Source organism: Pelodiscus sinensis, chromosome 30 (assembly GCF_052426305.1).
Source record: "Pelodiscus sinensis isolate ZL-2025 chromosome 30, ASM5242630v1, whole genome shotgun sequence".
Classification (NCBI taxonomy): Eukaryota; Metazoa; Chordata; order Testudines; family Trionychidae; genus Pelodiscus; species Pelodiscus sinensis.
The window spans coordinates 9,730,904-9,752,680 of record NC_143081.1 but is presented as its reverse complement, the minus strand read 5'-3'; the positions used below and the strand labels follow the sequence as shown (position 1 = coordinate 9,752,680).

Here is a 21,777-nt window from a genome sequence, read left to right as displayed (position 1 = left end):
TAGTGGCCCCCGGGGTGCCCACAGCCACTGTGTCCCCAGGCGCTGAGCTGCCCTCGCGAGTCCTTCACTGTCCCCTCCTCGCGCACCATGAACTCCCCGCTCTTCACGCTGCTCCTCCTGGCCCTGGCCCCGGCTCCAGGTGAGTCTCGGCAGGAGGCGGCGGGAAACAACGACGGTGGGGGCGGGGGAGAGTGGGTTGGAGTCTGACCGATCCCTACTTTTCCCAGGTGCCCGGTCCCAGCTCCGGCTCCAGGAGTCCGGCCGGGGCGCGGTGAAGCCCAGAGAGACCCTCACACTCACCTGCTCTGTCACTGGGGGCACCGTCACCAGCAGCACCTACTGGCAGGCCCCGGGCCAGGGGCTGGAGTGGATAGGGCAGGGGCGGGAGCACAAACTACAACCCGTCCCTGCATCACCATCACTGTGGATTCCTCCAGCACCAAGTATTATCTGCGGCTCAGCTCGCTGACAGCTGCAGACACCGCCACGTATTTCTGTGCCAGACACAGTGACACGGAGCGAAGCAGGGACCGGCACACAAAGGGGAAGGGGATTCTGAGCAGGGCAGTGAAGCCAGAGCTTCAGGGAGAGCTGGGCCCAGAGTCCCTCCCCTCCCCACACGGACACTGACAGGGCTGGGTCCCTCCTGCAGGGAGCAGCACAAATATCCGCCAACCAGCATGCAGGAGATACTGGAATGGGAACTCCCTGCTTTAAACTCCCTGCTCCTCAGGACACAGACTCATGGGACTGGAAGGGGCCCAGAGCGGACATCTCGTCCCAGGCCTGCACTCCTGGCAGGGCTCAGTGTTATCGAGACCATCCCTGAGAGGTGCCCTTGGCCACATCTGGGACTGGAACTAGCAAACCTCTTCATCCGGGTTAGATCTGGCAGAGATCCAGCCTTCCAGGCACACACAGACCTGGTTTGGAATTGACGGTAGCATGTTGGGGCTGGGCTGCTGGGTAACCCTGACCCTGGTGGTGGCAAGAGAAGCTGCTGTGCACTGGGACATGGCTGAGCTCCGGCCTTTGGTCAGATGGGGACATGGGAGTGGAGTCTTGTGTAGGTCTGGCCCCGTTGTGGGCAATGAACCCTGCAGGACCTGGCTCCTAACTGTTCGGACAACGCGGTTCTTGAGGGAGGTCGGACGCTCCGGGTCTATTCACCCTCCTGAATCCGGCCCTGGCTGATGGACCGGTCTGCGAAATATTCACAGAATCAAACATTCACATCGCATGTGTGTTCCCATGTCCCTCACAGAGTAACTGAATCATTGGAGCACAAGCTTAAAGACCCACTTTTGCCCACAAAAGCTTATGCTTGAATAAATCTGTTAGTCTATAAGGTGCCACAGGATTTCTGGTTGTTTATGCAGATTCAGACTAACAGGGCTACCCTTCTGATTCTCAGATAATAAGGACTGTGAAACCTATTGTGTCAAATGCATTGGTAAACTCCCTGGGGGAAACTATGTGGATTCTCTATACCTGGTACATACAGTGCCCAATAGAGAACATGTGCATCTTATATCAAACACAACAATAACAGCAATCCAATAATTGCCCATTGGAGGGCGATCAGTAAATCTACCGCCCACGTAGCCATGTCTGTAGGCGCAGCTCAGGATGCATCCAGTGGTTATGAAGCTCTGGAGACTAGCTGGTTTATCTTCTCGTTTAGAGAAGTGTGTATCGGTGTTAGCTGGAAGGTTCCCTAGGCTGCGTAGGCCTGTTTCCTTCTAACCAGCTCTTAATCATTCGCAGGAGGAGCGATGTTTTTAACGGAGGGACTCGGCTCGCCTAGCAATCTCTTCCTGGTTGTGTCAGTCTGGAGAATATTTGGGCTTTTACTTATGAACTCCGAGTAGTGAGAGAAAAAGGAACTCGGGGTCCTGCCACCCGGGTGTGTCCTGGGAGCCATCAATCTGTGTGCACCAGAGCAGAAAGCTTCTCTGTCTCTGTCTCTTTCTCTCTCGCTTTCTCTCTCTCTCCTTCGCTCCCTACGAGGCCGGGGATTCCCGTTCACCCAAAGCAGCTCTGTGTCCGGTACAGAAGGAAGGGCTGGAGGGAGGGGATGTTACCGCTGAGGCTGAGCGCCCGGTATTCACACGGGACTCTGACTTCTCTTCCGTTCCCTTCCATCCCACCCCACCCCACTTCCCCGCCTCTGGCTAGGCTGCTGGAGAGCCACCCGGGAAGTGGGGGGTCGGGATTGGTGCGTGCCTGGCCGCTATTCGCTGTCACCCTGCTCCCCAGCCGCTTCGCAGTGGCAGGCAGGTCTGTCGTGACCGCTCCGCTCGCTGGGGCTTCCCTCCGAATTATCGGGTTCACACGGCGCCTGTGCGGCGGCGAGAGGCGAGCGGGTCCTTTTCTAGCACGTGCTTTCGCCTCCCCCTCGCCTGACTCCCCCGCCCTCGCGGTGTCCAGAAGGGGGATCCCCGCAACTCTGAGCGGGCGGGCGGGGTGGAGGAGCCGCGACCCCCGGCTCCAGCCGGCCGGCTTGGGACCGCGTGTGGGGGGAAGGGGGAGAGAGCGAGCCGGACCCAGCCCCCTGGGGCTTTGGTAGCGCCTGGGATTAGCGGCTGCCTCGCCCTCCCTCCAGCCGAGCGGAGAGTTCGTGCAGGGCGCCGCATTGAAACCAGGGGTCCCCAGCGGGGAGCGGAGGCGGCCGCCGCTGCAGGGGGGCCCATTAGAAACTAGCAATTCCCCCTCCCTCAAAATAGCACCGGCCTCTCTTATCCCCCCCCCCCCTTTCTCTGCTGCTGCTTCCCCGGCTGCAGGGACCCGCGGCGGAGGGCGGCAGGCGGGGCGGCTGCGATCGCAGCTCTCCCGCCGGAGCAGGCGGTGTCTGGCTCCAGATGCGGATTGCTCAGGCACTTGGCGGGCACCGGGCAGGAGGCGCCTGTAGCGGCGGCGGCAGCAAGGGGAGCCGGCTGCTGAGGGGCGGCCGGGGGAAGGGGCCTGCCGCCTGCCCCGAGCCGGAACCAGGGCAGGTGTTACCCGCGGCGGGGGGCGGGTGCCCCCTGGGTGCATCTGCAGCCGGTCTCGCTTGTCCCTGGCGCTCGGGGAGGGACTTGCTGTTTCTTATCAGGCAGGAGATACGCAAATTCAGCTGCAGTTTCCGGCATAAATCTGCGCCTCTCTCTACCCAGGCCGCACCCGCAGGGACAATCCACAGCCCCTGGGTCTGCGCAGTGACCAGCCAGTCCCCGGAGAACGTCCCCCTCCAGCACCAGGGACAATGAGACTTTGGTTCTTTTTCCTGTTCACTGGGGCGGCGTTGAGAGGCGATTTCTCCCCCTAGATACTCTGCAGAGGTAGAGGAACTTCGGCTTTTGCTGTGGCTACAGGGGTGATTATTAACGTGTTTTATGTGCAGGTGCCCGGTGCCAGGAGCTGGTGGAGTCCGGAGGGGATGTGAAGAAGCCCGGAGACTCTCTGCGCCTCTCCTGCAAAGCCTCCGGCTTCACCTTCAGCAGCTACAATATGCACTGGGTCCGGGGAAAGGACTTGAATGGGTCGCTTATATAAACCGTGATGGGAGTGCTATACACTACCTTGATGCCGTTAAAGGCCGATTCACCATCTCCAGGGACAACCCCAGCAACCTGCTGCACCTGCAAATGACCGGCCTGAAGCCCGAGGACACCGCCCGCTATTACTGTGCGAGACGCACAGCGAGGAGAAGCCGGGCTGAGCCCAGACACAAACCTCCCCTGCAGTGAGGTTGGCGCTGGGGGCGCCCAAGGTCCGCGTGTGAGAAGTAAGATCATTGGGAGCCAAGGGCGGTCACCTGCGAACCCTCCACGTCCTTGCGACCGTCCCACGTGGCGATGTCTGCAGGCGCAGCTCAGGATGCATCCAGTGGTTATGAAGCCCTGGAGACTAGCTGCTTTATCTTCCCTTTTAAAAGAGTATCGCTTTTACCTGGAAGGTTCCTTACAGGGCCGGCTCTAGGCACCAGCAAAACAAGCAGGTGCTTGGGGTGGCACATTGCCAGGGGCGGCATTTCTGCCCGCAGGAAGAGCAGGCGGGGAGCCCAGCGGAGGCCCCCCCTCCCCGGCTGCTCCAAGTCTGCGTCTGGCCCGGGGGCGCTGGGAGCTCTGAGCGGGCAGCCCCAAGGCACGACCCCAGCCTTGTGGGTTTCCCATCTCCTGCACCCCCGAAATGGCACGAACAGACTCCACCAGCCAGTAGAATAGAGGAATCCAGGATACAGCACAGCGCAGATCTTATTCAAGTAGGAATAAGAAATCCTCCGGAAAAGGACTTATTTTCCGGAGAATCGCGTCTAGACTGGCGCTTTTCTCCGGCTTATCCCCAAGCCAGAAAAAAGCGGCAGCCATGTAAAGGCAAATGCCGCGGGGGATATTTAAATCCCCCGCGGATTTGCAATTCCAACTCGTCTCATTAGCATCCCTTTTCCGGAAAGGGGTGCCAATGTAGACACAGCCCATGTGCATTCTTGTGCAAGTAAATTTACAGTAAGGCATTGGAACAGAGGACTTCTTATGCAAGAGTTATTCCTCTCCCCATGGGTGATCGGGGTACTGGTTGGAGCTATGACCTCCCCAAGACCGGGGGGAGGTGTACAGAAATGCTGCAGTGTGACAGCTCACAGCTCACAAGTCGTTTTCTCTGTTTCTGACCTGGTATATTGATTGGTGTGTTTAGAATCCAGATAATGATGCAAAATCCAAGGCTCATCCCAGGCATGTGTATGGCCCCCATTTACCTCATGTCCCTGACACGGGGCAATGCAGGGTCCCCTTTTCAGTTGGCTCCTGTGATGTAGTGGGGGTGCTGTCTGCTCTATAATAAACGGCCGGTATGGGGGTGCCTTGCTGGTTGCTGGGCTTGGCAGCTGTTTGTAGCACAGTCCAACAGGACAATGGATGAGTCACTAGGCAAGGGGCTCCCAACCTGTCCCACCGGTCACCTCCCTGGGAGAGGAACTGAGGGAGGAAGGGGGAGTGCAGCCCTAGCTGGGGGGCAGGGCTGGAAGTTGGGCAGTTTCCTGTCTGGAATTATGGAGGAAGCAGCCTAAACAAGGGGGCCTGAGATTTAGGGGCCCAGTCTCCCCCATGTCAAGGGGAGCTGAGGCATCCTAAGCCTGGCCCTGTAACCAGATGACATCTGTGCTGTGCTGCATCCTTGGAGAAGCAATAAACTCCCTCTATTCTACTGGCTGGTGGAGTTTGTCCGTGCCAAGATGGGGGTCAGGAGTCAGGGGAACCCCAATGTGTCATCACAGAAGGGAGGGGAAAAGCGATGGCTGGTGCTGTTTTTGGGGGAGGGGGAATTGCTAGTTTCTAATGGGTCTCCAACAGGTCGCCTCCCAGGGAGAGAGACAAAGGGAGGAAGGCAGAGACCAACCCCTGTCTGGGGGGCTGGGCTGGAAGAGAGTCAGTTTCTGTCTGGGAAGCAGGGGAGAAGGAGCTAGGGAGGGGGCTGGGATTGTAGGGCCCAGCCACCCCCCATCTCAATGTGGGGGCCCTGAGGCCTCCAAGCCCCAATTCCTGTAACCAGATGACATCTGTGCTGTGCTGTATCCTGGAGAAGCAATTAACTCCCTCTATTCTACTGACTGGTGGAGTCTGTTCGTGCCATTATGGGGGTGCAGGAGATGGGGAAACCCCAACGCGCCGTCACAGCTACTCAGCAGGTAAACTTTGGGGATGCCCCAGAATGAGGAGGAGCAGGGGGAGGGTGGAGGTGAGGAGGAGAAGGATTCACAGGGATCCCAAAGTCGCGGGGCTGCCAATGGCAGGGCTGCAGCTTCCTTCCTTCCTCTCTTCTCTGCTCCAAACCTTCCTCCTGCTTTGGCAGCCTATTTCAGGAGCCTCTCGGCCCCAGGCTCCATTGACAGCACTCCCTGCAGACATGTGGGGCCTAAGCCGATGTCCGTGGAAGCCATTTAAATATCCCCTCTGATTTCAATGGGATTTGGGTCACAATGTTCCACCCCTCTTGCTCCAGGAATGCAGGGGCAGGAAATGAGACCACCTAGCGCAGGTGGATGAACTGTGAGTGCAGGGGATGAGACGTGATGGCCTCTCTAGGGCCCTTCCAATGCTAGAGTCCTAGGAATCTATGATGCTCGTTTTGTTTTTATCATCACGGGCATCATGGTAGGACCTATTGTGTGGAATTCTGATCTGAGTCCCTTTATGCAACACCCTGCACAGGCACACAGAGACGGTTGCTGTCAGTAGCTATCCACATTGAATAGCTGAGAATGACAAAAGATGTAATTATCCATGTATAACAAATGGGGAAACTGAGGCACAAAGCATTTTGGTTACATGCTGAAGGGCAAACAGAGATTCTTCTGCCCAGATGGGACTTGAACCTCGACTTCCTGTAGGCCAAGCCTTTGTCTTAGTCACAGCATACTGTTCTGGAAATAATTCCCATGGGCTATTGTGATGTAGTGGGGGTACCTGGCTGGTTTCTATGCTGCTGGCTCTGGGGTAACTAACCCCCACTGGCTGCCGTGGGTACCAGGACCCAGCAAAACAGGATGAGTCACTATGCAAACCAGTGGCCAGACACCCCCCCATGGAGAGGAACAAAGGAAGGTGGAATGCTGCCCTGGCTGGGGGGCAGGGCTGGAAGAGAGTGAGTTAGTTGCTGGCTGGAAGCATGGAGGAGACAGCCTAGGGAAAGGGGCTGGAGTTTAGGGGCCCAGTCTCCCCCATCTCAAGGGGGCCTGAGGCATCCTAGCCCAGCTCTGTGACCAGACTACATCTGTGCTGTGCTGTATCCTGGAGAGGCAATAAACTTCCTCTATTCCACCGGCTGGTGCAGTCTGTTTGTGCCATTTCGGGGTGCAGGAGACGGGGGACCCCCAGCGCGCCGTCACAGCTATTCAAATGCAGTTGTGTTGAACTGATAGTTTTCAGTTAATAAACACTATAACCCTGAGCTGCCCCTGCTTTTGCTTCTAGGCCCACCCAGTGCCCAGAGCTTGGGGATCAATGGAGGTTTCCCATTGCGCATCAGAAGCTGCCTTGATTTTAAAATCATTGTGCACCGTGTGTGCTCTGACCTCCCATTCCTGGTTTGTTTTGCCCAGGCACCAGAGTCTGGGCTTGTGGCTCTTTGGAAGTTGGCTTCTGATGCCAGTGGAAAGACATCAAAAGTGCACGAGTGCAGACTTAGCTGAACGAGAGCTCCCAGTGCAAAGCTGGGGCCACAGAGCTAATGTGACCCTGGGGCACACAAAGGAAGATCTTTGAGTAGGAAAGAGGCGGTTTTGCCTCTGGTTCCTGCACCACTTGAATACTCTGCCCAGTTCTGGCATGCAAAATTCAAGCCAGGGGCTGATTGCTTGGAGATGATGCACACAGCAGCTATAGAATCCGTGCAGTAGAAATCCTGCCTTATAATGATAAACAGAGGCTACGTCTACACTGGCATGAATTTCCGAAAATGCTTTTAACGGAAAAGTTTTCCGTTAAAAGCATTTTCGGAAAAGCATGTCTAGATTGGCAGGATGCTTTTCCGCAAAAGCACTTTTTGTGGAAAAGCGTCTTTGGCCAATCTAGACGCGGTTTTCCGCAAAAAAGCCCCGATCGGCATTTTCGCAATCGGGGCTTTTTTGCGGAAAACAGTACTGTGCTGTCTACACTGGCCCTTTCGTGCAAAAGTCTTTCGGAAAAAGACTTTTGCCCGAACGGGAGCAGCATAGTTTTTCCGGAAAAGCACTGATGATTTTACAGGAGATCGTCAGTGCTTTCCTGGAAATTCAAGTGGCCAGTGTAGACAGCTGGCAAGTTTTTCTGCAAAATCAGATGATTTTGCGGAAAAACTTGCCAGTCTAGACACAACCAGCAAGCTGTACAGATCTGTGTTATGAGGCTGAGACTCTCAGAGACCTCTACAAAGTTTGTGTGTCCAGTTCCGATTCATTCTGGTGCAATCTGAGTGTGCATGTCCCTCGGGCAGCATTGAAAATGTCAGCCTGACAGCGCAGAAAACACAGCTCAGGATTGTAGAAGCATTTCTATGGTAGATAGAGCTCCAGATACATGGGGCTGCGTTGGCATGGGTGAACGGAGAAAGTCACAAAAGCCACCGAGGGGCCATGCTGACGTATTTATAGGTGGATTTCTAAACAGACTCACAAACTGCACGTCAACATGCAGGCCTCTGACCTCCTTTCAGTTTTCTCAGAGCCGCTTTCACCTCCTTGTTGCGCAGCGTGTAGATGGCCGGGTTCAGCATGGGTGTGACCAGGTTCCCAAAAATATCCACAGGGGTCACCAGCACTTTGCTCATCTCTGGGTGAGAGTAGATCAAAGCGCAGGGCCCGAAGAATATAGTCACAACGGCCAGATGGGAGGCGCAAGTGGAGGCCGCTTTGCGCCGCCCTTCGCCCGCGTTCATCTTCAGGATGCAGTAGCTGATCCTTACGTAGGAGGCGAGGATGAGGACAAAGCAGCTCATGTGCACCACCCCAATGTTGGTGAAGCTCACTGTTTCCAAGATGTACGTGTCCCCACAGGCCAGTTTGGCCACGGGGAAGATATCGCAGAGAAAATAGTCCACCACGTTGGACCCGCAGTAGGGCAGCGTGAAGGTCAGGCTGGTGAGGACGGTGGCATGGATGGAGCTGGCGATCCAGCTGCTGGCGGCCAGGAGGGCGCACACCCGGTGGTTCATGATGAGCAGGTAGCGCAGCGGGTGGCAGATGGCCACGTACCGGTCAAAGGCCATGACAGTGAAGAATAGACTTTCAGTGCTGGCCAGGAAGTGGAAGAAGAAGACCTGGGCCATGCACCCGCTCAGCGAGATGGTTCTACTGTTGGCCCAGAGGATGGCCAGTAATTTGGGGATGCTGATGGAAGAGATACCAATGTCCAGCACAGCAACATTGCAAAGGAAGAAGTACATGGGGGTGTGCAGGCGGCGGTCGGCGAGAACGGCTGATAGGATGAGCAGGTTGCCCAGCAGGGTGCAGAGGTAGAAGGCTAAGAAGGTGAAGAAGAGGATGGTCTGGAGGCCGTCGGTGTTGGGGATCCCTAAGAGGATGAAATGAGTCACCTGGGTGCGGTTCTCCAGCCTCATTTGGGTCTCTTTCCTGGGGAAAAGGGAGAGAAATACAGCCAGTGAATTACAGAAACAAAAAAACCCATCACCCTCTAGCTACAATGCTCCCCTTCCATCCACTGTCCCCAGGACTCGCTTTCCTTGCGCTTGTAATGCCAGTTGGGGGCAGGGCCTCACTGTGCGGGCTCTGAGCATGGTGAGAGAACGTGCCTGCCATGGATATCGGAGTCAACACAGACCAGACAAAACGGACCATCCGATTCTATTAGAATCTCTTCTGGTCTGCTCTGCGCAAGTTTCTTCTCTTCTCCCCTTGTGCAATTACAGTTTCTTCAGTCATGTTCTCTCTCAGGCTGCTCACTACAGTAACCTGAAGCCTTCTGTTTGCGGCTAACATTTGAGGAGTGGTTCTCTCTCTCACCCTCTTTTCAGAAACTAGAAGACAGTGGCACTTTAAAGTGTATCTACATAGCACCCTACATTTGAAATAAGATACACTTCTTTTGAAATTTGGTGCAGCTAAACAGTACCAACATTCAAAATAACATCCTATTTTGTGACATCCCTTAACCCTCACGGAATGAAAAATATTTTGAAGTAACGGGAGGCTTGGTAAGGCACAGGGTATCTATTTAGGGTTACCTGTGGTATCCCAAAATAGCTCCACTGTGTAAAGATACCTAGGTTCTGGGGGCAAAAATCACTTTGTCAAATGCCTGGAGTACAGTACAAATAAATGACGGTCACATGATCACCAGCCTATACCAGAAACCTACTGACCAGTCTTCTTATGCCTCTGGCTTCCATCCTGGTCACATCACATGATCCACTGTCTACAGACAAGCCCTAAGGTACAACCACATCTTTTCCAGTCCAATCCGTTTCACAGAGATAAACACCCGCATGGGCTCCATGTGTTCAATGAAGCGGTTTTTACCCAGGAAAGCTTATTCCCAAATAAATCGGCCAGTCTTTTTGGGACTCCTCATTTCTGCAGACACAGACCAACAGAGCTGCCCCTCTGGTTCCTCTCTGCAGAGGGCTGGCCCTGGTGCGCAGTGGAGGGATTATCTAGGGAAGGTTTTGTAGGTAGAAGCACGGGAGCTGCAAGAGACGAGTGGGTACTACGGAGGAGGGGGAGGAGAAGGGAACATGCAAAGGGATGAATGTGGGGAAGAACTGAAAGACTGGTGTCTTGGTGGCTATTTGGGTTAGAGGGAGAAGGAAAAGGGGGCAGCCCCAGCCAGAGGCTGGATCGAGGGCTGCCGAGAGAGACGTTAACTTGAAGTGGTTGCCATTATTCACAGTTTGGGTCAGCATGTCTCAGCCCTCCCCCACCGCCAACAGCCGCCCTGGCCACAGCTCCTCATCTGCTCCGCTGTGGTCAGCAGGCTGGGCTGTGCAGCTGTCACCCCGGATGGGATTTTTACAATGAGATTTGAAGGACGATGGTGCAGTGTCTGGTGGCGTTTGGCAGGGAGGTTCCCCATGCGGGATCCAGGGCTGCAGGGCGGGGTTATGACAGACGGGGAGAGAAATCGATGACACAGCCCAGAGGCAGGCGCTGCACGGATGGGGCCAGAGGGCTGGTCGGATTGTTCTCTACAGGACACCCCTGGCTGACAGGCCCTGGGGGCGGCGGGGCCAGGCCAGAGACAGGCAGAGACCGAGGGCCATGCAAGAAGGTTGGTACCAAAGCAGGCGCCTTACACTGGCTGCATGGGCAGAGGTGGCTCCAGCTGACTGGGATTCTTCCCTTCTGCCCCGGCTGGCACTCCAGTGGCCCCATCCAGCATCCTCCCCAGCCTGGCCCACTGCCTGGGAGAGGGGCCCAGCTGGGTTGCCTGGGACCCACCCGGGAGCCCTAATCAGCTGGCCAGGGCTGCCACCGTGCCTCACATCCCACTGCTGCTGAGCCCACCACTTCCCGCCGTCTCCCGGCTCCGCCTGGGTCTTAAATTCCCTCCAAGCCCCTCAGGACCGGCCCTGAATCCCCACCGGGCTCCAGGCTGAGCCTTCAACAGGGTCACCAAGCAACAGAGTTTTGGCCTCGTTTTGGAAAAGCCCAGAGGCGCCCAGGGCCAGGCCATCAGACTGGTAATTAGTGGCCAAACCATGGAGCCGGAAGGGCCCGATCCCCAGCTCCACCCAGCCCGGATTTTGCTATCGGCCGCCTGGCCTGACTCCTGAGGGCTCCGTTAGGTTTCCTGGGGCTGTTTCTGTCCGCCCTGCACGTGGGTGTGAATCAGGAGAAACACCTTTGGACTGGAGAAGCCGTGTAGATTTGCACCGGAGACCGAAGCCCTGAGATGCCTGTTCTACGCCCTGTGCTGTTGGGGGGTTGGGATGTTGACCCTCGTCTGGGCTCTGCTGCCCTTTGACACAAGCCAGAGAATCCCCCTGCGGGGTGAAATAGCAGAGGCTGGGCCAGAGCTTGGGCTGGAGGCCTGAGTCCAGCCGAGCTTTCCCCTGGGGGTGTCCCCACCCGGCCTCCTCTCTGTGTTCACAGGGAGGTGTTCATGCAGCACGGTGGGGACAGGTGGGGGGACATTCCCGCTGTGCAGACGGAGACTCCATCCATCCCGTGCACCACAGCGCAGCCCTTTTGTGGCAGGACAGCAGAGACGCTGAGAAGGGAACTGAGCCATTTGGGGCAGGACAGCCGCCCCTCCCCCAACCCCCCTGACACCGAGCCAGCCAGACTGGCCTGGCAGAGCTTGCTGTCTAAGTGACCCACCCGGGGAAAGGTTAATCACCCTCACCCCCTTCACTGGGATGCACGTCGCTCCGCATCTTCCCGGGCCTTGGGCGGGTTCTGTTCCCCTCCCTTCCCCCCACACCACCACTTTGCACAACCAGGACCCAGGAGCAAGGGCCTTTAGTGCGTTATGGCTAATTGGACTCAACCAAAGCTGCTCCCTTCCCAGCCAGGGCAGTGGGGTGGGCACAGGCCTCGCCAGACACCTGGGCTGTGCACCTTGCACTCTGGGGTTGGCAGGGGCTGGCTTCACGGGGGGACGCTCTGTAATGGAGACAAAGCCACAGACACTGCACAGAGGGAGGGGAGCGGGACAGGCCCCTACACTAGGGGCATGAGCTCATCCAGCCACTTGCTTGTGTCCCAGCCCTGCAGGTCTAACAAGGCCCCCAGTGATCCCTCTAATCAGTCTCATTCCCTGCCCTTCCCTGGTGGGCACCTCCCCTGGGAGCTGGATGCGGGGCAGACGTGACGATTAATCTCTGTAGATGTGTTATCCCCAGCCCTGGCTCACTACCCCTTGGGGTGGAAGGGGCCCTGGGATTAATTAAAACATTGGCATTGCTAACGAGTCCCCGGCCTGGAACTTACTGCGCTGGGAGCCAGGCTCAGCTGTAAGTTTTGCTTGGCACCAGCTGAGTTCTGTGTGTTGTTGCCACGAATGTCGGAGCCGGACTAAACTGGATGATTTTCTCCATTAAGAGTTTAGCTAATGGCCGAGAGTGCGCGCTTATAGAGTGTGCTGGCGAGATCAGACAGGGAGGGGCTGCGAGTCCCTCGGAGCAGTGGCTCCCAAACACTGGCTGCCAGTTTATGAACTGCGGGGTGCCGGGCTGCAGGAGCTGCCAGCGCTGAGGCCAGGTGTTCATGGCAGCTGAGCTCTGGCAGCCCTGGAGGCTGATTTCTGTGCAGTGGCAGTGCTGGGTCAGTGGGGGTAGGAGGAGGCAGAACAGGCGACACTTTTCTCCTCCCCGCCCCACTCAGGTAAGATGATGGCTCTGCTAGGTCTCCACGATACCCCCACCCATGAGGGTGCAAGATGCACTTGGGGACGTAGGAGGTGCGATGGAGAAGGGAGCATGTGCGCTGCCAATAGCTGCTCCCTTTCCTGTGCGGCAGTAATGGGCGCTCTCTCTGGAGGGGCAACCTCACTCTAGGGAGTGTGGGGATGGGTTGAGGCAAAGGGGTGCTGGGTGAGGCCATGATGGGGTCATGGGGCAAGAGAGTGTTGGCATGGGATGTAGGGGTCAGAGGTTAAAGGGTCAAAGGGCACAGCTTGTAGGGGTGGGGTGTCAAAGGGTGGTAGGCACTGGGGAGCAAGGGGCTATGTTGGGGCTTGACAGACCGGTAATGCAATATTTCCATAATGAGTAAGCAAATATGCAAATAAAATATTTCCAGTCCGCCAAAAGTGGAGTTTGCCAGTCTGCAGCATAAAAAACATTGGGAACCATTGACCCAGACCATCTGTTTGCCTCTTTTGTCTACTGGTATATCTGCCCCAGCTGCTTTATTTTCATGTGGTGCTGCTGGGCATCCCTGGTGTGTCACCTCAATTCCCCAAAACCTCTAGCAAAAATACAGATTGGCAGAAAATATGCTAATAAGATCATAACTCATGCAAATGAATCCCTCATTAGCATATTTTTTGCCAAGAAACTTCATGGTGTAAACGTCGCCTCCCTGAGATCCAAACCCACAAAGACGGATTTACTCACTTCCACCACCCAAGCTAGTGAAAGAATATATAAAATATGCCCTTGGGATCACTTGGGAATCCCATCCCTAGGGCAAAGCTGTTCCCCCCCCCCCCCCCCGCTCCATCTTGCTTGGAGTTGGGAAAACAAACAGAGGGAATCCGCAGGGAACAATGGGCTCTGCTCCTCCTGGAGGATTTAGGCACGCAGGCTTTAAAGACACAACAATCACCCGACACCAGTTATTCAAAACAAAAAGAAAAACATTTTTATTATCAAAACAAAACTACTGTTGCAAACAGTAAATGACTGGGTTTTAAAAAGCCATGGAGTGAAATAGACTCAAGGAAAGTCCCTGGGTTGCAATCCTTACTTCCAAAGAGAAAATCAATTAACCAGCTCAGACGTGATTTACAAACCCCCAAACAGGGAAAACAAAACCTAAAGGCTACGTCTAGACTGGCATGATTTTCCTGAAATGCTTTTTAACGGAAAAGTTTTCCGTTAAAAGCATTTTCGGAAAAGTGCGTCTAGATTGGCAGGATGCTTTTCCGCAAAAGCACTTTTGGCAGAAAAGCGTCCATGGCCAATCTAGACGCGCTTTTCCGCAAAAAAGCCCCGATCACCATTTTTGCGATCAGGGCTTTTTTGCAGAAAACAAATCTCTGCTGTCTACACTGGCCCTTTTGGGACCACTCTCTCCTGACCTTACCAAGAGGTTGCACCAAGAGGTGTTCTCTTCTCTCCGGAACCTGTTCTGGGGTTTTCCACACACTCCAGGCTTCCCTCTAGGCTTGTTGATCTGTGCCGGCTGGTTATGGGTCAGCAGCTGGACCTGCCCATCGTGGCTCCGTTGCTGCAGGGCAAATCACACAACAGATCAGCTTCCTGGGCTCTCTGGGAAGCCCTGAGGGCAAATCTTTCTTCTGTGCCAGCTTTAACCACTAGGTGGCACCCTCATGTGGAGATACCATAGAGAAGCCAGCGTGGCAGAAATTTCCCTCTTAAAGGGGAGATGCCACAGCACCTGTGCTCCAGCATTCCAGATCCCATGTCCCTCCCCAGAGGGGTCTGTGTCTGTCATGGTGGCTGGGCACTTGGGAAGAGGTTACTCACCTGTGCCAGCCCCAAAGGAACTGTTGACATACACAGGCCTGAAAAAGGGAGAACCATACATCAGTGGCGGAGCAGGGTACAATGAGCAGGCATGGGGATGGGTCTGATCCGGGAGCAGGAAGAATTAGGGTCAGCAAGGGAATGGAAGTAGGTGGTCGGGTCAGGGGTAACAAAGCTTTTTTGTCCTTGCATTCATCATTCCCTTTTACTCCGTCATCTGCTCTCACCTCCTTTTTTCCCTCTTCACATGCTCCTTTACTCCATGTCTATCTATGTCTCATATTCACTACTCTGTTCTCTGTTTGATACCTTCTTTCACACCCTCTTTCCTCTGTCCCTATCATCTCCTCTGCTTCTTTCCTTCGTTGATTCATGCATTGCTTTACTTTCCAATTCCTTCCTTCTCTGCCTCCCATTCTTCCCTTCTGATCTCCCTCAGTAAGCATCGACAATCATCCATTTTTCCATATGCAGGCAGACTGACTAAAGTATCCCCGCTGATGATAATAAGCAAAGTAAGAAACATGCTGCTTGAAAATTGATGTTTGCCTTAGGGACATTTACTTTGTTAATGTGCCATGTTAAAATAAGCCATTTCCCTTGGCACTTAGCAAGCTGTGATTCTTGTCTGTGATTGTTGGGACCTTAAATAATTAGAGCATAAGTCCCACTCAGAATTTCTCATGACCATGAAAATTCAAAGAGGAAAAATTGGGGGAAACACTTAAAAATCACCATCAATCTTATAGAAAAATAAAAACCAGATTCTTCTGAGCCATGTTCTCAATTCAAATCCTAGTAGCTTGGCTTTGAGCAGCCATAACCAGGTGATGGTCAATTAGAAGTTGGGGACATTCCACCTGGGTTAGATGCCAGGCTGGGATAGCCATTCCTGTCCTCCCTCCCCCTGCCCACCAATTACAAGTTCCTAATGGGGTGAGCCAGTTGGCTGGGTGTGGGCAAACCCATTTCCCTTTGGTTGGAAGCATATCAGCCTCTGCAAGTGGGGCAACTTACTCTGTTGGTTCTGCAACATGACCTGCGAAGAGAAGGGGAAATGGAGCCATTAAGCAGCTGGACACATGGTCTAGAGGATCTCTGGGGTCTTTGGCTGCAAGCTAAGGTCTGGGGATCTCTGTGAGTACAGGGAACAGTTTTACAGCAATGTAGGATGTTGTGCAATAATCCTGTTGGGATTGAAATGAAAGGCCTGAAAGGGGGATCTCTTTGGACCGGACAAGGCTGCAAGTTTTGCTGTTGGGAATGAGACATACAGTAGGGGACAGGGAAATACCTTGCTCCTAAGTTGCCGCTCTTGATTGCATCTCATGGGGTCTTGCCACTGTGTTTCCAAGTCCTGATTCCTGAGGATCTCTGCCCCTTTACCTCTAGCCCCATGAAATAACTAACCCTTCAGTGTCCTTAGAGACATGCCTGAGTGTCTCACCTGGAGGAGAGTGATGATCTGAGGTGAAGCCAGCAAGCCAGAGACATCCTGGCCTCCTGGAGGTCGAGAGACTCAGCAGGCAAGTGTGACCGCCAGGGCTGGCCTTACCATGAGGCGAACTGAGATGGCCACCTCAGGTGCCAGACTGTGGGGGGTGCCACTAGGACCCAGTAGAAAATTGTGTCTGCTGCTGGTGCATGTGCAGGAGAGCAGTTCCATGAGAGGAGTAGAACGGGAAGAAGGCAGAATTGAGACCTTTCAAAGTTTTGGCCCAAGCTAGCGGGAATGGGGGCATCATTTGAGCTCCCCGCCTCAAGTGCCAAAATGTTGTGGGCTGGCCCGGGTGACCAACTTTGGGGGCCAGGTTTGTTTCAGAAGAGCGAGGTTCAGAGCGGGAGGCCAGAGAGAATTTCCCCTGTCAGGAACCCATGGGCTCTGCTCTACTGATTGACCACCCCCCACACAACCAAAGCCACCGGCTGTGTCTAGACTGGCAAGTTTTTCTGGAAAATCAGCCGCTTTTCCGTAAAAACTTGCCAGCTGTCTACACTGGCTGCTTGAATTTCTGGAAAAGCACTGACAAGCTCATGTAAGATTGTCAGGGCTTTTCCAGAAATACTATGCTGCTCCCGTTCGGGCAAAAGTCTTTTTCCGAAAGACTTTTGCGTAAAAGGGCCAGTGTAGACAGCAGAGATGTGTTTTCCGCAAAAAAGCCCCGATCACGAAAATGGCAATCGGGGCTTTTTTGCAAAAAAGCGCGTCTAGATTGGCCACGGACGCTTTTCTGCAAAAAGTGCTTTTGCGGAAAAGCATCCTGCCAATCTAGACGCACTTTTCCGAAAATGCTTTTAATGGAATAACGGAACTCATGCCAGTCTAGACGTAGCCACCATGTCTGTAGCTCTGACACTTATGTCCCAGATGACATCCAGGGATGTTAGTTAATAAAAGACCTGTTGGATTCCCCTCTCCCAACCTCCCCCACCCCCAAGGTCTCTACACCAGAGACCCAACCTCCCAGTCTCTCACCACCACCAGCAGCACCTTTCCTCCTCCTCCTGCAGAAGCAGATGAGAAGAAGTGAGGAGAGCAGCACCACGGCTCCGACACATCCAGCCATGAGGGGCATCCAGCCTGGAGAGAAGGGGACAGGTGAGCTGTCGGGGGGATATAAGGGGAATTTTGCACCTGCTGCTAGAGAGCAGATGTTACTTTCGGCTGCAATGCTGCCCTCTCCAGATCAGAAGTAGAAGCCACAGAAAATCTACACCAGATGTTCCTTCTGAGCTGGGTCTGTGCCTTGCACTGTGTCCACACTGCAAACGGACCAGGCTGGAACTCATATAACTGCAGGACTTTGGGTTGAACCTGCTGTGCTGCAGAGTCCTGACACCCAACAGCTGTGTGTTGGCTGTCCTGAGTCAGACAGGTGTGTGTGTGTGCATGGCAGGAGGGGAGAAGCTTGGGTTGAAATGAGTGGGATCCAGGCTCAGTTGGCAGTGTAGACCTACCCTGATTGCAGCTTGGGGAATCCTTTTTGATCACGATGATATTCACAGCCTGGCTCATGAGGGATGGGACCCACCTCCGGTCTATGCTCTCCTCATACCTGCAAGTGAATTCCCCAGTGATGCTGGAATTAGCCTGTGAGATGCTGAGAATAGAAACATTCCTAAGGCCAGTGCTGGGTTCTGGGAAGTCAATCCCAGATCCTACATCCCCAGGGATGATCTCAACTCCATCCTTCCAGAAGTGAAACCTCCGCTCTCTCCCATTCCAAGAGGTTTCACAGGCGATGAGAAGGCGGGAATCTTCGCTCAGCACCATAGAATGGGGATCCACACTCAGCACCGCCTGGGGAGGCAGATCTGTGGGGAGCAGGAAAGTAGAGAAAACAGTGGGGGAGCCACAGTGTTAAGTGTGACAAGGAATAGACAGGAACAATGGGCACCAGAGGATGGGAGAAAGGGGATGCAATACTGTACACCGGACACTAGAGAAGCAGAAGGTGGGGGTGGGGGGACTATACTGTATAATGGGCACTAGGGGGCAGCAGAGGGTGGGTGGGGAAGGGGCGGCTATACTGTATAATGGGCACTAGGGGGCAGCAGAGAGTGGGCGGGGAAGGGGCGGCTATACTGTATAATGGGCACTAGGGGGCAGCAGAGGGTGGGGTTGGGAAGGGGCAGCTATACTGTATAATGGGCACTAGGGGGCAGCAGAGGGTGGGATGGGGAAGGGGCGGCTATACTGTATAATGGGCACTAGGGGGCAGCAGAGGGTGGGGTGGGGAAGGGGCGGCTATACTGTATAATGGGCACTAGGGGGCAGCAGAGGGTGGGTGGGGAAGGGGCGGCTATACTGTATAATGGGCACTAGGGGGCAGCAGAGGGTGGGGTGGAGAAGGGGGGTTATACTGTGTAATGGTCAGTGGAAGGCAGGGTGTGGGGGAGGGATTTTCTATACAGTCCAATGGACACTGAGGTTTTTCGTACCAGTCACGCGCAGAGGCACGGGCTTGCTGGGGGGCGACTGGAGGCGGTGCCCATGTAGCTCTGTGCTGTACCCACACCGGTAGGTCCCTCTGTTGCTGAAGGTGACGCTCAGGATGAGTTCGGGCCCCAGGTTCTCTGTAATCAGCTCCTCATCTCTCCGTAACCAGGTCCCTTGTGGCTCGTAGGGCCCAGCAGGGACAACACACTCAACTGTCACTCTTTCCCCGGTCACGTAGACTGGGTGGGTCGGGGAGAGTCGCAGAGACGGGGCCGCTGGTGCCGGGAACACAGAGGCGGAGATGGGGTCGCTAGCACGAGAGGGCACCGCCCGCCCCTGGATCAGCTGCTCGTAGATGCAGGAGAACGAGCGGGTTGTGTCTGTGATGCCATTGGCTAGGAGATCCATCTGCCAATTTGAGCTATCTCCCAACGTTTGTCCTATCGCCTTCCCACTCTGGTAAAACCCGAACCGCTCTGGGGAGACCCCCGGGGGAGCCGAGCAGCGAATTTCCACCCTTTCCCCAGACACATAGGCCAGTTTATGCGGAGACAGCGACACCGAGGGCTTCGGAGGAAGATCTGCAGGAAAACAAGCAAAATTTAACCTCCTGTGGCAAACGTCTCCAAACAGCCCGCGGAGGCCTGTCCAGAGCATCCCCCCAAGGGTCGGAAACCTTCTCACTTTGGCCAGCCCCTGGTGATTGAGCCTGGTTCCCTTCTTTGTTCTCCTGCCCCCTCTGTGCTGCATTGCTTGGCCCTTCCCCACCCACCCCCAACTTGGTTCAGATGCCATCAGACCCTGCTTGGTCAGAAATTGGGGTGAACCAGCCCAGCTCCCCCACCCCAGCTCCCCCACCCCAGCCCAGCTCCTACTGGGATATGGGGATTCCCAAAATAGGCCCCGAACCACAGCCAGGCTCAGCCCCTCCTTAGGAAGCCCAGTGGGGTGAGCTTCCCCCCAGATTGGGCTTGATGGATCTTGGTAGGGCCTGGTTCCCACTAGACACTCTGCAGTGCAGTGCGCAGGCTGTGGAGGGCAGGGAGTGGTGATACACATGGGGTCAGAGGGAGCTAGTGGGCGGGCGGCATGACGGGGTGAGGTTTGCTGGCAATTGGGAAATCTGGGCCGGAGAGGAGGGGGAGTCCCTGGAGAGATAACACTCCCATACCCCATAGCACTGCCCCCTCCTCCAGGGAAGGCAGCCTCACCTTGCACTGATAGGGACACCGTCCGGCTTCTCTCTGATAGGATCTGTCGCCCGGATCGCAGGCTCCGGTAGGCACAGGTGTACGTCCCGGCCCTCCCTGTCTCTGCCACCACCTCCAGCTGGGCGACTCCGTCTGGGGCAGGGACCCCTTCTTGGATCAGCCTCTCCTGCTCTCCATAGAACCTGTATCCCTGTGGCCTCTCGCCCCCTGGAGCTGAGCACCTGAGGGTCACATGCTCCCCAGAGAGATAGAGAGGCTGAGGGGGATGCAGCGAGAGTGTGGGGGATGCTGGGGCAGCTGGGACAGAAGATCACAGGGGAGGAATCAGGAATGAGAAATACCCAGCCAGAGAGCCAATGGCAGGAGCTGCCCACTCCCAGTCAGTCAGCCCCAGGGTCTGTTCTCTTCCTTAGCCTCCATTCACACCCACTCCCCATGAGACCCAACACCAGGCTTCACTTGGAGCAGCAGGAACCAGGGCATCCCATTGGGGGCAGGCAGGGAGCAGTAGCTGGTGGGCAGGGGCAGATGAGAGTTTTGCGGGGCCCAGGGCAGCACAATTTTGGGGCCCCCCTTTGGAGACAAAATAGAAAAGAGGCGTCAAATGCACAAATTGAAGCTATTTTCATATTAAATGTGACTTGGGTAAATCTGATGGAAACTTAATTTAGTTGGATAATTTTTGTTTTAATGATATTGTAATTCATTTGTAAACACAATTCTGCATTAATAATTAAACATTTTCATTTGCATTTAAGTCTAGTCTAGCTGTCTAGCTCTTTTGGCAGCACATTCTTCAATTATGTCAGTAAAGTCCATTTCTTTACACAGGTCGTTTTCAATCGATATAATCGAAAGATCTACAATACGCTCCTGGCTCGCAGTCGATTCTCTTTGGCTGCCCATGGCTGGTATTTTCCAGGCATCGCTGGGTGTTGGGGGGAGGCAGCATGTGTCTGTTGGGACTTGGGGGGCCAGGCAGCATTAGGTGTTGGGATTTGGGAGGGGACTGTACCACCCCCAGCCTCTCTCTGGGCGGGGCAGGAGGGTGGAGCAGCAGGATACCCGGGCGCATGGCCAGGTGTTGTCCTTCGCCTCTCTGGCAACGAGCCGCTGCGGTGCACGCGCCACTGGCTAACGGAGCCGCTCGTGGGCTCGCAGCGAAAGGCAGTGGCGGAGGCGGCTCCAGCCGGTGAGGGCAGCAGCAGCAGATATACGGCAGGGCGAGCGGGGCTGGCGCGGGGCCTATTGAAGCGTGGGGCCCAGGGCAGCCGCCCCACTTGCCCTGCCCTATATCTGCCGCTGCTGGTGGGAGCTGAACCTTGCACTCCGAGTATAAGGGGCAAGTGAATTGCGGCGAAATCTCAGAACCTGGGCACCATCCAGGCAGACTCTGGGTCTCAGGCCCGTATCCCTGGTTTAACACCCTTGGGAGTCACCATCCATGATAATCCCTGAGTCCCACCAGAATCCATATCAACCTTGCTGAGCTCCTGTGACCCCTCCCTCCCTGCCCTGCACCAGCCCCATCTCCCCTGGCTGAGGGTAACTAACGGCCCTTCGCATGCCCGTCCCAAGGCACTCACCCCGCACAGTTACATAGATCTTGTTACTGTCCCTGGAGGGGACCTCCTGCCCAGACTCCATTCTCCAGTACTGGCAGGTGTACGGCCCCTCGGCCCCTGTCGCAGCCCTGAGCTCCAGCCAGGGTGCCCCACTGGGAGATGGGAGCTTCTCCGGGGCCTGGCCCCTTCTTCCGCTGTAGAATCTGTATCCCGTCACTGCCTTGCGTCTGGGAGCCGAGCAACTGAGATTGAGACGCTCCCCTTGGTAATACACAGGGGCCTGGGAGCCCAGGGAGAGTGTGGGGGGCGGCAGGGGGTCTGGAACAGAGGCAGAAGGGGAGGCAGCTGAAAAGATGGAAAAGGGGCTGGTGATACCGAGAACAAAGTGATAGAACCAAGCCCCCGTCCCTTGCGGGTCTGTGGCTGCAGCCTG

At 55.3% G+C, this 21,777-nt stretch overlaps 2 protein-coding genes across 2 annotated transcripts in view; both read right to left on the bottom strand.

Annotated features, from left to right (window-relative positions):
• The window catches only part of LOC149521180 (basement membrane-specific heparan sulfate proteoglycan core protein-like), a 63,214-nt gene extending 41,788 nt beyond the window's left edge, over positions 1-21,426 (bottom strand). Inside the window, exons 1-4 of the mRNA XM_089774368.1 lie at positions 21,366-21,426; positions 18,571-19,149; positions 17,621-17,943; positions 9,147-9,153 (exon numbers count right to left, since the gene is read on the bottom strand). Coding sequence (XP_089630494.1) covers positions 9,147-9,153; positions 17,621-17,943; positions 18,571-19,149; positions 21,366-21,426 — 970 coding nt within the window. The remainder of the gene's footprint in view (positions 1-9,146; positions 9,154-17,620; positions 17,944-18,570; positions 19,150-21,365) is intronic.
• Positions 8,143-9,103, bottom strand: LOC149521181 (putative olfactory receptor 10D4). The gene has a single exon (XM_089774149.1). The coding sequence runs from the start codon at positions 9,073-9,075 to the stop codon at positions 8,143-8,145; it is 933 nt and encodes a 310-aa protein (XP_089630275.1). The 5' UTR covers positions 9,076-9,103.
• Positions 21,427-21,777: the final 351 nt, after the last annotated feature.